The sequence below is a fragment of the Durio zibethinus genome, chromosome 17 (assembly GCF_047325235.1).
Source record: "Durio zibethinus cultivar Kanyao isolate XHJ-2024 chromosome 17, ASM4732523v1, whole genome shotgun sequence".
NCBI classification, from domain to species: domain Eukaryota; kingdom Viridiplantae; phylum Streptophyta; class Magnoliopsida; order Malvales; family Malvaceae; genus Durio; species Durio zibethinus.
In genome coordinates this window covers 23162916-23177483 of record NC_143178.1, presented here as the reverse complement: position 1 = coordinate 23177483, position 14568 = coordinate 23162916, and the positions used below count along the sequence as shown (strand labels likewise).

The 14568-nt window shown below is 29.6% G+C and overlaps 2 protein-coding genes across 3 annotated transcripts; one reads left to right on the top strand and one right to left on the bottom strand.

The window, feature by feature from the left end:
* Positions 1-1767: 1767 nt before the first annotated feature.
* On the top strand, positions 1768-6337 carry LOC111289485 (Flavin-binding monooxygenase family protein). Of its 2 annotated transcripts, none has more exons than XM_089745836.1 (7): positions 1768-2410; positions 2495-2577; positions 2642-2800; positions 2987-3069; positions 3546-3681; positions 4630-4803; positions 5782-6337. In XM_089745836.1, exons 1-7 carry the CDS (start codon positions 1858-1860, stop codon positions 5968-5970), a joined length of 1377 nt encoding a protein of 458 aa, XP_089601962.1. In that variant the 5' UTR covers positions 1768-1857; the 3' UTR covers positions 5971-6337. The 2 variants fall into 2 exon arrangements, with proteins under 2 accessions (XP_089601962.1, XP_022736309.2); XM_022880574.2 differs by having other exon boundaries at positions 1769-2410; positions 2507-2577.
* A 535-nt stretch (positions 6338-6872) lies between these two features.
* Positions 6873-13155, bottom strand: LOC111283930 (uncharacterized). Its single transcript, XM_022872622.2, has 4 exons — positions 12861-13155; positions 10912-11233; positions 9306-10140; positions 6873-9101 (listed from the first exon to the last, which is right to left on the bottom strand). Exons 2-4 carry the CDS (start codon positions 11155-11157, stop codon positions 7114-7116), a joined length of 3069 nt encoding a protein of 1022 aa, XP_022728357.2. The 5' UTR covers positions 11158-11233; positions 12861-13155; the 3' UTR covers positions 6873-7113.
* Positions 13156-14568: the final 1413 nt, after the last annotated feature.

The window sequence follows — 14568 nt, the reverse complement described above, 5'->3', positions numbered from 1 at the left end:
TTTTTTTCTCTCTATAGAATCGAATGAATTTCAATTGGTCTTCACCGGATTCTGAAAACCTTGTCGAAATCAGGGTTGTTCGTCGAAAAACTCGTTGATTTCTGAAAAGTAACTGTCGGAATCTGGGAAGTCTGTCAGAAAGTTTAATCGATGTTGAAAAACTCGTCAAAAAATTCAACCGACGCCAAAAAATTTCGTAAGAATCTGAAAATTTTTTAAAAAATTTTCAGAAAAATTTTCTTCTCTTTAACAAAACTTTAAAATTTGTTTTCTTCTGCTTGCTGTATTTTTTATCTATCTATTCTCTTTTCTACTTCTGATTTTCTCTTTGTGTTTCTATGTTTCTCTTTTTCTGTTCTCTCCTCTGTTCTCTTTGATCAATGTGTATTTATAGGGATTAATCACAGAATTTGTGATTGATTTGGACTCTCATTTCGATTAGGTTTCACAGATAATCAAATTCATCATAGAGTCTTTGAATCCTATTGCAATTCTACCAATCCTGATCCTTGGTAAAATATTCCCTTTCTATTATTATCTTAATCATTATCAGCAACCGAAGAGTAATCAAGAATAAATTCTAGAAGAACAAAAAAAAAAGAAGAAAAAAATAAATAAATAACAAATAATATATAAAAGATAAATAAATAAATTTTTAGACCTAACTGATCTCATTAGATCAAGCCCAATTGATCCTGATTTGGACCAAATTGGATATCTACGTTAAGTTATATAAATTTTAATAATTGTAATTTGAATTATATTTGTCATTTAAATTAAACTTAAAAATATATATTATATGTTAAATCTAAGCTTAAGATATATTGGAATTTGGCTTAAAATCAAATTTAAATTATTTTAGTCACGAATGTCAATTTTCGCCGGCTCTCAGCTATAGTTGTGGGCAGCGACTGGCCTGCCATCAATCATGATCGTCCTCATGCAGGTATCATATGATAGCTGATAAATTGAAGGCTCAACCAACCAATCGTACATCCCATGGCCCTATGTGATCTAGCTCAGTTATGGCCGGTCAATTTCATGCATACTAGGACTTGATTACTAGTAAAATTCACCCGTCCAACTATTTAAAACTTTAGAAAAATTATTTTAGATTAAAATTTTTAAATTTTATCCTAAGGGTTGCATCGAGGTAGGAAAATAACAAAAAAGATTATAAATATTGAATTTAAATTTTAAATTTATTTTTTAAAAATGATTGTATAAATAAATTGTAATAAATTTTATGTTTATTGCATCATATATTTTCAAGAATATATTCTAAAATAAATTAATAAATAATATAATTATTAAATGATCACAAAGTAATTATACAAAATCGATTGTAAAATTAAAAAATTTTATTAGTGTATGTACAATAAATTAATCATTTTTAACTTATATGATAAAACATTAATTTATAGAAAAAAAAAAAAAAAAAACCTAACTTGGTATTGCAGCAAATTATACCAAAGACAGCTTTCCTTTCATTTGGCAAACCAAAAGGGATTTCTGCAAGCAAAAATCATAATGTTTTGAATCACTTTTGAAAGTAAAAGTCATAATCTTAGATCAAAGCTAGAGAAAGCCAAAATCATGATTTTTATTTTTCACGTGTGTCTCCTAGCTAGCAAACCATCCCTATTCCAAAATCATTATCTGCTTTTTTTCTTTTTTTCTTTTTTTTACATTTTATAATGTTTACTTCCTAAGTTTGCGTGACATAATTTTTACTATAAAAGCCCCACAAACAAGGACATACAACTCATAACAAATTCATATCAATCAACTACCAAAAAAAAAATTTGTACCAATCTTTTTGCTAAGAAAAATCTCAGAATCCGACATTGTACAACCATGGTTTCCATCCGGGGGCAATCGAAGAATGTTTGCGTGATCGGTGCCGGACCGTCAGGGCTGGTGGCGGCGAGGGAGCTAAGAAAAGAGGGTCACACGGTGGTGGTTTTGGAGCAAAACCATGATGTTGGTGGGCAATGGTTATATGAGTCTAATGTAGAGAGTGAGGATCCCTTAGGAAGGAACAAATTTCTAAATGTACATAGTAGCATTTATGACTCTCTAAGGATTGTATCCCCTAGGGAGATCATGGGGTACACTGATTTCCCATTTTTGGTGAGGAAAGGTAGAGACATGAGGAGATTTCCTGGTCACGAGGAACTTTGGCTATACCTAAATGATTTTTGTGAGTGGTTTGGGTTGAAAGAAATGATAAGGTTTAATACTAGGGTTGAGCATGTAGGAATGTTGGATTATGGCGAGTTCGGAAAAGATCTAAAATGGGTTGTGAAGAGCAAAGAAAAAACAGCTGAGAAAATGGTGGAAGAGGTCTTCGATGCTGTCGTTGTAGCCACGGGTCATTACTCTCAGCCCAGGCTGCCCTCCATTGAAGGTATTATTTTCTTCTCTGTTACTTCAATCTCCAATGATCAAAAGTAATTTCATTCATGCATGATCCTTAATTATTTTAAATTAGTGATGTGTTTAGGAATGGATGCATGGAAAAGGAAGCAAATGCATAGTCACATTTACAGAATTCCAGAGCCATTTCGAAATGAGGTAATACCAACACATTAAATTAACATTGTTTATCATTTTGGTGATCTTTTTATTAATTTTGCAGGTGGTAGTAATTGTTGGGAGCTCACTAAGTGGACAAGATATATCAATGGAGATTGTGGAAGTGGCAAAGGAAGTTTATATTAGTGCCAGATCCCTTGATATCACTGAAGGTTTATCCAAAGTCATCTCCAAGCATCACAACTTGCATCTTCATCCAATGGTATATGTATATTAAATATTAGTAATTTTCAGCTTAGAGAAAGCTAAATTAATTATCCGATTTTGGTTTCAATTTCAACTCAAAGTAAATGGGTTTTAGACATATTGAAAGAGTGGGTTTGATGAAAGTTTAGTATATTTTTTGCATCATTTTTTATGGTAATTAGTTCTTTTTTTTTGTTGGCAGATAGAGTCCCTTCATGAAGATGGAAGGGTTCAATTTGAGGATGGCTCTTTTGTCATAGCTGACACTATCATATATTGCACAGGGTAATGTAACAAGTAAAACTAATCAAAGTTTATAAAAGCAAAATCAATGGTCAAAAATTTAAAAAAAAAAAAAAAATTTTTTGGATAAAAAGCTTTTGTGTACCAACTGACCAATAATGAAGCAGACAAAATGACTTTAAGGCTTTCCAATTGACCTTATTTTATTCATCTCCAAGCAACCATAAGATTGTCCATTTCAAAAGACAGGCTGATTGGATGATTATTATGAAATTAAAAAGAATCTTCTATGGGACCCTACTGTCACATCCTATACCCTCAAATCTTACTCAACCAACTTGTTCAAGATTAAACCAAAGTTTTCCATCAATATGATCATCATAACAACTTTAATGTTTTTTTTAAGTTTATATTTAAAATATTATCAGTATATAAATGTTATCATTATTAGTGAATTTTATAAAAAAAAATAAAATTATTTTTTATAAAATAATTTAATATTTGGTGTACATTTGTAGGTATTCATACACATTCCCATTTCTTGACACCAAAGGGATAGTAGTTGTTGATGATAATAGAGTAGGACCTCTTTTTGAGCACACTTTCCCTCCATCACTTGCTCCATCCCTCTCCTTTGTTGGCATTCCAAGAAAGGTACACTCTTTACATTCTCTTATAATTCTACTTATTCCACTATACATACTTTTACTTTCACTTTCATTATTATAGGATTTTGATAAGATTTTTTTTTATGTACAAAACTTACATAAAGTTATTTATGTGAAATTTATGAAGGTCTTTTATTTAATAAAAATTTTAATAAAAAATTCAAATCAATAAATTGATAAAATTTAATGTAAAAATCAATAATATATAAAAAAATTATTAAAAATATTATTTATAATTCAAATTTAATCAATACTTATTTAATGATAAAAATTTTGTCAATATTTTTTCTAAAAATGTCTATTTAATAAATATATCAAAATTCATTAAAATCTTTTCAAATTTTTTATATTTGATCTATATAATGAGATCTTTTAATCTATCGTTTTGATTTTTGATTTTAATTTTTATTTATTTATTTCCAATAAAGAATTTTACGAACTTCATATAAGTTTTTTCCTCTTTTTGCATCTTAAAAGTAGTTGTATTTTTTTTTTTTACTAAACTACTAATTATATATTGTATAATAAATTACATCTTTAGTTTTTTTTTAAAAAAATTTAGAAATAAAAAAAGATATTATAAATGAACTACAAATTTATTAAATATCAAATATTAAAAATAATTGTATAAATTAACTAAACTAAATCTTATATTCCCATCTTTACTTTTTTTTTAACATAAAATATTTGCACTTAAGGATTTGGTTTAAGAGGAAGTTGTATGAATCCATTGATAAAAAATCGGGTTTAAATCTTTTTTTTTCCTTAAAATTTAAAAAAGTTTTTTTTTAATTTTTTTGTCAGATTTTAAGGCTAATAACATTCTTGTAATTTTTTTTTTACTTTCTTGGGTTGGAAATTAATAGAATGATATATTTCTTTGATTTTGAGTTGGTTGATTTATTTTGTTAACGAGGGGGTGGGGGTGTTGCAGCTGATAGGGTTCCCTTTCTTTGAGTCGCAAGCAAAATGGATAGCACAAGTGCTTTCAGGGAAAAGAAGGTTGCCATCATGGGATGACATGATGCAGTCCATCAAAGAGTTTTATCACTCAAGGGAACTTGCTGGTATTCCAAAGTGTAACACTCACGACCTTGCTGATTTCGAGGTAATTAATTTAGAAAAAAACACATTTACCACATGAACTATATAAAAAAAAATTATAGGATAATTGTTGCACTATTTAAAAAAAATTATAAAGAAATCATAGTTTGAAAAAAAAAAAATTGTTATAAGTGTTAGAATTTAAACTTCAAATTTGATGTAGAAGTGTTCATTGGCTGAGTGAGATCGGATTTGAATTTGACTCATATTTAGTATTAATAATTTATATGTTTATTTATATTCAATTTGATCCAAAATTTTGAGCCTCAAAATTTTTTCAATCCTAATTCAAATTAAAAAAATAAATCTCAAATCCATTCATTAAACTTAATTTATATAAATTTTTTTTTAAAATAATTAAATTAAGTTTAATGAAATTATATTCAATTCACATATATATAAAAATTAAAAATAAAAATTATAAAAAATTTTAATAAAATATATAATTTTTATTTTTAATTTATATATATGTGAATTAATTAATAAATAATTCACATATATATAAAAATAATATATATATAAATTCACACCGCGATCGAATCGGGTTCGAGTTTTAAATTTTTTGTCTAAAATTTGACTTGACATTTAAATGGGTCTAATAATGATGTTCAAATCCGTTTAACGAGTTTTAATTTTTTGTTCAAGACCTCTCAAAACTTGAACAAACCTTTAGATTTGGACAAATAATTCGACCCTTGAACAAGTCTAATATGATCTCTTAAGTTTGATAAAAAAAATTTTAAGAGTAAAATCTTAAATGTATCAAATTAATGTGGAAAGTATATTTTTAAAATCACTTGAGAAAATCGTATCATATATATATATATATATATATATATATATATATATATAACTCAAGTTTGATATAGATGAACAACAAATTCTGTTATTTCCTATTATCCTTGTGATGAACAAGAAAAATCTAAAAATCTAAAATTTAAGCTAATATTATAAGTAATAATAATTATGTTTTTGTCTGCAGTATTGTGATAAATATGCAGATTATAGTGAATCCCCACATTTGGAAGAATGGAGGAAGCAACTGTGCATATCATCCATAGTAAATTCATTTGCCAACTTGGAGACATATAGGGATTCATGGGATGATGATGAGCTGCTTCAAGAAGCTCTCCAAAGCCCTCATTTCACTCAACTTGGCCCTCAACCTTAATTTTTCTATGTATTTACAAACCCTATCTTAAATTTTTCTTTTCTTTGGACTCCTTTATTATTTAATTATTATTATTATTTTGCTTTGGATTGAATTTGAAACTCAAAAATTATATATATGATGATGGAAAGAAATTTTACTACTGATGAAGGAGGAGAGATTTTGAAATATTTGTTTGTTTTCCCTTTTTTTTTTTCTTGTTTTGATTTTGAACCAAGTTCTAAGGCTATTCTTTTTTTTTTAATGTGTAGTTTGTTGTATTTCTGTAAACACTCACATGTCAATGGTGTTTATTATAAATTTCCATAATATTATCACATATATGGTGTCAATTTTCTAGTTAATTTCTTTTTCTATGTATTTCTTAACAAATATATAAATATATATATATATATATATAATTGGATTCTCAACAAGAAATATACCTTGATTAAGTGTTTTAGGTTTTCAAAAAATAAATATAAATATAAAGATTTTATTTTTTTTGAATAAATTAATTCAAATAAAAAATAAGAATATGAAAAACTATCATATTAATTTCAATGTAAGTTTGCAAGTATAATTATTTTTAAATTAATATTAATAAAAAAAAGATGAAAAGTTATGTAAAGTTTTTACATAATAACAAATACAAATATTAATTTATCAATTCAAAATAAATATTTAGTATTAATAAAAAAGTAAAATATGAAAATTTAGCATATTAATTTTAATGTTTTCATATACCATCAATTAATAAGTTGAAAATAAACATTTTATACATACATACATATATATATATATATATATATATCAAAATTTCAAACTTTTCATACTAGACAGAAAGTAATTGGCATCCTGACAGGGTCTCCTGAGAAAGCATTCCACAGCTCGAGAGGAAATTTCAAATCTAGAGGCCTCAATGGACAAAACACATTGCTATTAGGTTGATTTTCAATTATAGTTTAGAACAAACTCTTAGGTTCAAAAGAGCATATTCACATCCCATCATTCACCAGACCAATACCAAGACCAAAAGCCATTGAAAGTTGAAAATGGACTTCTATTCTCCTATTTAATGTAATTGGTATGCCAGATTTTAGTTGAGATGTACATGATAATCACATGTTAAGCTAACCCCAAAAGTTTTTAAACTTACTCTTTCTATACCTGGCTTAATATAAGCCGAGGATTACTGGATGGACATCTTGGCCCCCGTGGTCTTCTTGTTATCTTCCCCCACTCTATTAGTCTTCTCTGCCGGATACCTGCTTCACTATCACCAGACTGCTGCTTCAGCAACATGTTCATCCCGCTGTCCATTACACTGGAAGCACGTGCATTAGACCGTCGCCGCCCTTTTGTGTATCCATTTCTACCTGCATCTCTTGAATAACTACTTTCCCACTGAGCACCAGCGGCTTCCATTAACCCTCCTATCATCTGAAGATCCTCAGTGACCTCGTACCTTGAAAGAGAGGCAAGGCTTGGAAGAATTTCACTTTGAAAGTCCTTCCTCTGCTGTCTTCCCCTCCTCGTTCGGCCCTTCTTTGGTTGGTTTGTCAAAAAAGATTCTTCCTCTTTTAGGCCATTGCTTTTACACCAAGACTCTTCTACCTTTATCTCTGTTAGGTTCAATGTCATGGCCTCAAAGTAATCAATTCCATCGGATAGATACTCCTCATGATCACCATAATCCTTAACACCTATGTTAACTCCAAATTCACTCCCCGGATCATCCACTACAGAAGAAGCAACCCTTGCAAACCAATAGAGAGAATTAGAAGCTTTAAAAGGTTCACAAGTGGTGCTGTCTAAACAAGTCTGGGTCTCAGATGAAGAAATGGAAACTATAGCCTCCACTGCATTCCTGACTAGCTCCTCTTGCAGATCCCCATCTTCTTGTCCTGAAGATAGCAAAGGTGTCTCAAGCTGGTTTTCATTAGATTCCCCTCTAGGTGGCGAACATTCCTTGTTTTCTGGACTTGCAGGTGGCTCCAAATCTATTTCTGTTGAATGTGAAGGCATTAGAAGAGACTCATCCATAGATAAGCAAGAATTCAGGTCAATTACCCCATAACCTGGATACTTTTCACAAGGTTCACTTTCTGTGACAGACTTAGTTTTAGCTGGATCTTTTTCTGTGTCAGGCAGATGATCAAATTCCAAGTTTATATCAGGTATCCTATCTTTCACTTTGTCTTTGATGTCTTCTTCTACACAAGAATTGGGATGGTTTCGGGAGGGGAAGGCATGAGATGAGCACTGGCCATTGGCAATGGGAGGCTTGTTATACAAATGAAATCCGAGTATCCTATTAAAATCCAGGGAGTTGCTTGCCTCCACCTTCTCCAACTCAGCATCATGGACACACTGGGAATTAGATTGTTCAAGGGCAGATTCCAGTGGGATTGATGGGTCTCCCCTTTCAACTGATTTTGTATCATGTACTGCCATTTCAGCAGTGTTCGGATAACAAACAGTTGAATTTTCAAGTGTATTTTCACCATGTCTATGAGAAGCATCTTGTGAACCAGCCACATTGGTGGAGAAACTAGGCAAGACAAAATTGAGATCCGAACTCTTTATGGACCTCACATGCTCAAAATCCTTGGTGTATTTCACAGGACTATGCTCAAATGCAAAGTTAATGTCATTATTGCAGTTCAGCAAAAGAGAACTTGTAGATGGTGACTGACACTCCAGCTGGAAATCTGTCTGCGAGCTGGCCTGCAGGAAGGTAGATAACGAATTTTTGCCAAGACAAAGCTCATTTCCAGCAAGCCCAGGGCTTACAGTAAACGATTTAGAACTTTTCCTCTTAAAACATGGAAGTGCCTGAACTGCTATAGGGCTCCGCTTGAAGGCATGTCTACCAGATGAAACAGAGGATGATTCAGACTTCATCGTATCAGCCAAAGGAACAATCTGGTATGAGCTAAACATGTCTGAAGTAGCAACTGGTTTATAGTTACTAGCAGAGACAACTCTTGCAACATGCTGTAAATTTTCATTGCATAGCTTTCCATCAGTCTCGTCCAAACCATGACATATTGCACAATCTTGAGCTTGTTCATTGTTAATGTGCTCAATTGATGATTTTTCAGTATAGAGATCTTGAGGGAAAGAATTCAAATCATTTCTGCCTTGCCCTGAAAACAGAGTTACAAACCACATAAAATCATCATTAGCAGTAATAAAATTCTACAATGCAAATGATTTGGGACTGATGATAAATGAACTTGCTAAAATGCCAAAAAAATAATAAATTAAAAAAAAAAAAAAACAAAATGCTGGAATTTTTTTTGGCCATAAAAATGCAGATAATTTGATAATAGATTATATAGCATCCTTACCAGCTTTATCATTACAAGATATGCATTCTCTTTGCAATTTGTGCTCGTTAAGGAGTAAATTTTCCAATTGAGCTTCTGGATCCTTCATTATCTGGCTATTTGGAATTACTTCTTTGGACAGAACTTGAAAGTTTGAATTTGATTTTCCATAGGGGTCCTGTAATGAAGTTTCCCTGTGACCAACAACAGGATCCTGAAATTCACTGGACTCAGGAATTATATCTTCCTCTAGTTTGAGAGGAATATTTAAATCAGCCATAACATTTTTCTTCAAAGAAATGGAACTATGAATAAAATTGCCTTCAGGGAAAACAGAGTTGCAACCACTGCTACAAATGGATAGTTCTTTATCACCCCTATCTCTAACCTCAGGAATTTTCTTTAGAGCATTAGTTGGTATATCAGTCACTTCAGGGGCCATTTTCACTTCAGAAAATCCCTCTTCTTCACTATCAAAGTACTCATCAGCTGGCAGTTCAAGATCCAAGATCTTTTTGCCAAACTTTTTGCAATTGGACTGCATGAACTCCGAGGCCTTTGAAGAGCTTGAAATACAAGTAGGATCAAGACCTGTTTGCCCTCTAATTCCATCATAAGAATGCAAAGGCAAAATGCTACCTTTAGCTTCTGAAATAGGGGGCTGACAATGTACAAGGTTAGTAGAGGTAGAGGTAGAGGTTTGGTGTGGTATTGGTACATAATTAGATGACACTGGAGGCAAAAAATGATTTGGTTGTAAGGTCTCCAGACTGTGATGATGTTTATATAAGTCGTTCTTTTTCATTTCATCCATTAATTCCTTCTGTCTCCTGTAAAGCCGATGGAGTTCATTGATCTAAAATAAAACACATTGCAGATGAATTAATTGCATGATAATAATATGTTATCAGTAATATCAATTTTAGTAGAACCAAAAATTCTAGATTTAAGGGATGACAAATGGAGAACAAATCAAGATAACTTAAAATGAGGCCAAAGAATACAACCAGGCTATATTTGAACCACTTCATGGTTTCAGATGAAGGATCACTACGATGATTCTTATAGATATCAATCAAAGAGACTCACCTTAAAAAAAATAATAAAAATAAAAACACAATGCTAGGAAATACATCTGTGGAAAACACCCTAAGAGACACAATTAATAGTCGCCAGAATTAGAACTGAAACACTACAGTTATGTCTATGCAAAATGCACAGTGGAAACAACCCCCTGGTGAAGAGGTCCCTTCATCCTCATATTATCTCTGCATACATTGTACGATAAGCCCTAGTGGGTGTTTGCCTACTTTGCCCAGTTCATCATAAATCTTCAGATCCCAAAACCTACTAATTCAGATTTCCACATAACATTTCTCTCATCCCAGTTGAAACTTCTATCTTTTTTTCCCCCTTTCAAATGACAATTAAATGATCAATCTAAAGATGTTGAACTCTCCATAGGTATTAAGAACTTCAACTAATTACCAACAGTTTATGCTGCAACTTAAGTTGTTGCTTAGGAGACAGAACACTGTATTTAAGCACATAGAACAGTATTTTACTCATTCTGTACATCAGAATACCGGGTTCACAAGACATAAGAAGTTTATCTTGAGAGAAATACCTGATCCCTAAATTCTGCTTCATGCTTGAGCATTGTCTGCGCTAGTAGATCCTTGTTGTAATACATATTCAAATCTGAAGACGATGGCAAAGTACCATTATAGTATTGTCTATTCCTTGAGATTCTATCAACATCATCTGTGGGCCATACAGCGCCATTAGCACCCAAATTAAGGTCCCAAGAAGTGTAACATCCTGGGGATTGGCTTTTGAGCTGCATGCCTGCTTGCATTCCTAACGTTGCCATAAAAGTTGGAGCACGAATTTCAATTGATAATACAATAAATTTAAACCGACGATCTCCATACCATGACAAAAGCAACCTGCATAAAGGCAAAGAAATTTTGTTTAAAGTACATATTACAAGGCCTACTTTATCTTTTTTTTTTTATGTCTCTCCCTTTAACAAGAAACACATCAACTATTAGAGCTTAACAAAAATATTTAATATATATTAACTGATATTAATCAAAAAATGTCCAACATTCTTCCATGGTGGCTCAGATAATATCTGTGTTCTGTTAAAACGTTTAGAATTGAAAGCCATAAGAAAACCTTATCAGAACCTTTGCTTATCCTCTTATTTGGTTGTATTTTAAAAACTCAAATATATTCTGACAATAATTTCCATCAAGAATTACTCGCAAAACCAATTGCAATACAATGTAGTTCAAAACAATCAAGTGGGCATGTACAAAAACCACGATACTATTTCTGAATAAAAGTTTTCCAAAATTTATCAGTCTAACACCACATTCATGAATGCACCATGCCACAACAACATTAGAATACTATCGATAATGACAGTGCAAAACACTATCAAATGTCATACTGTAAGTCTCTTACAAGAACAAATGCACCACAGTTCAAAACACTTTCAAAATGTGATAACCAAAGAAACTTCAAAACACAAATGAAACCAATAGTATCAAAGTAATTTCCAACTTCCAACCTCACCCTCTCATCAGAACAAAACCCACTGCACACCAGAAGTTATAATTACAAGTGAAAGAGGCCTAACCAATTTAATCAACCCCAAGGTGGCATTCATCATGAACCAACAAAACATTCTCACGTAATGTACCATCAAACTGATGTTCTAAGTAGATTTAGAAGCCGACAGAAAAAAAAAATTCAGAAAAAAATTGCTCCTCTAAACTTTACACGAGATCTTCCAGTTAATTTGGACAACAAAATTACTCCTCTAAAACAAATTTAATCTGCATTATTCACCAAAACCATTATTCTACAATTCCATAATATTCTCAAACTATACTAACTTACTGTTACTAATAACACAAAAAGTATATGTTACAGCTCCAGGAGAAATAAGGCATATAACTGTATAAAATCCTCCTAAAACAGTGAAACACCATCTAATACTACAAGAAACTACAAACTCAAATTTATGAGTTAAACAATTATCAGGTTTCATACTAATAATTATATTAAGCTTTAAATAAGTTGTAAATTAGTCAAAAGATCTATGATAAAAAATCAATAAAATTAGAAAATGATAAACTGAGATTTATTTTCACAGAAAATAAAACAAAAAAAAAAAAATTCTGCCCCTTATCACTAAAACCACTAAAAATTAAACTAATGAATTCCATCCCAGATTTAAAAAAAAAAAAAAGAAAAGAAAAGGAGGGGACATCATCAGATACCCTTCATTCATTAATCCCAAAATTCAGGAGAAAATAAATATATATAGTTAAATAAAAGCTTATTACATTGTTTTTGTAATTAAATAAAAACCGAATCAAAATAATAAAATTTAAAGCCTAAAAGAAGAACCAAAATTAAATCAGAAACCACTGAAAATCTTCACTGTCTACGCTTTAAAAATACTATAAAATATAAGCAGCTAAAATTTTATTAAAACTCCAAAAAGAACAGATGAAGAAAGAACCCATCAAAGCCATTAAAAGAGTGATCTTTTAATCTTACCTTAAAAAACCAAAAGCAACTTTTCTGAGCTCATTGACTTAGTTTTTTGCGAAGTCGAAGAAAAACTGAAACGTGGGTATCCTTTGAAAAAAGGCTTCAAAAATGCATCAGAAACAGAGAAGATCAGAAGAAGAGTCTCTTAAAAGAGAAGCAGAAAAAAATTGAAATGGGTTTTTCTGAAACTTCATTGAAAAGTAGATAAAAATGGTGATAATTTATCTTATGGGTCCATTTTTTCTAGGAAGATTTTGAGAGAGAAAAGGCTAAGAAATAGAAAAAGAAAGAGAAAAATCACACAGAAATAAACCAAAGAAAAACTTATATGAGAAGCGAGTCAGTGACATGAAAGTTGTCGAAAAAAATTAAAAATATAATTTCTTTTCCTTTTTCTCTTCTCTTTCGTATCTCATTTTATTACCTTTTTTGGATTTTCCTTTTTTGTAAGTTCGAAAAAAATTATCCTGAATTTAAATATATTTGATAATTTATATATTTATATTATATTTATTTTAAATAAAATATACATAATATATAAAAATTTCATTAAAATTTTAAATTATATTGTTTTTACTTAATGTTTTAAATTTTTTATATATTATTTTTAATTCTCAATCTATCTTTAAATTTTTCTTACCTTATTATTTATATAATTAACATTTTATTTTATTATTTATTAAATTAAAAAAATATTATATATATAATTTTTTTAATTTATAATATTTAAATATCAATTTTATTGAAAATCACATTTAAATTTTCATTTTTTTTTTTTTTTGGATTTTGGAGAGAATGGTTTTGCTTTCCTTAGATTTGAAGAAAGAATAAAATAAAGGGAAAAGACAACAAACAACACATGAGACAACCAATCTCTTAAACGACCTTGATTTTCCAAATTTTGAATATTTTAATCAATATTTTAATATTTTATTAATTAATTTTTTATTATTAATAATTTGTTGATTAAAAAGTATTATAACATTGGTCTCTAGTGGGCCCTTCTATCATTTTTAAAGTAACAAGCATGCAGATTATGTGAAATTTTTATATTTTTTTAAGTCCAAAAATAGCCCTAACATTGCTTTTATTTACACCAAAGAACATCGCCCTTTTTGAATTATGCCACAATAAGTTCAAAATTATTAGTAGTAAATTTTTTCATTAATTATGTTTAAAAAAATTATTTTTATTTTTTCGAGCATTTAGTTTAATAATTACATTGGTTTTCCAACTAAAAATTGATCAAAAAATTTTTTAAATAAAAATATTAGTACAAAATTTGGAAAGAAAAAATTTTAAAATAAAATGAAAATTCAGAGGTTTTAATGGAGGGTGGGCAATTATAAAAAGGAATAAGAAAAAAATTAAGAAAATGAAAATCAATTTGAAAATTATAATGTTTAATTTGATTTGAATTGAATTTTTTATTTAATTTAAATTAATGTTAAATATTAAATATATATATTAAATTTTGATCGAATTTTAAATCAAGATGTAAAAAATTAAAAAAAATCAAATCAAACCAAATTACATATTTTTATTAGTTTTTTATATATATATTAAATTTTTATAAAATAAAATAATTATTTTATATATAAATCTATTTAAATATATAAAAAATTTTATTAAAATAATATATAAAAAATAAAAATTTTAAAATCAATAAATCAAACCAAAACAGATAAAAATTTAAATTCTGTCTAATCGATTT

What these genes read in the sequence shown, in the direction of transcription:
- LOC111283930 (XM_022872622.2), bottom strand. Translation starts at nt 11,157, where the DNA reads ATGGCAACGTTAGGAATGCAAGCAGGCATGCAGCTCAAAAGCCAATCC. An exon ending in AAGCAGAATTTAGGGATCAG is followed by an intron (nt 10,141 to 10,911) that starts GTATTTCTCTCA and finishes GTTTTATTTTAG; the next exon opens with ATCAATGAACTCCATCGGCT. An exon ending in ATCTTGTAATGATAAAGCTG is followed by an intron (nt 9,102 to 9,305) that starts GTAAGGATGCTA and finishes CTCTGTTTTCAG; the next exon opens with GGCAAGGCAGAAATGATTTG.
- LOC111289485 (XM_089745836.1), top strand. Translation starts at nt 1,858, where the DNA reads ATGGTTTCCATCCGGGGGCAATCGAAGAATGTTTGCGTGATCGGTGCC. An exon ending in CAGAGCCATTTCGAAATGAG is followed by an intron (nt 2,578 to 2,641) that starts GTAATACCAACA and finishes TTAATTTTGCAG; the next exon opens with GTGGTAGTAATTGTTGGGAG. An exon ending in TTGTTGGCATTCCAAGAAAG is followed by an intron (nt 3,682 to 4,629) that starts GTACACTCTTTA and finishes GGGGTGTTGCAG; the next exon opens with CTGATAGGGTTCCCTTTCTT.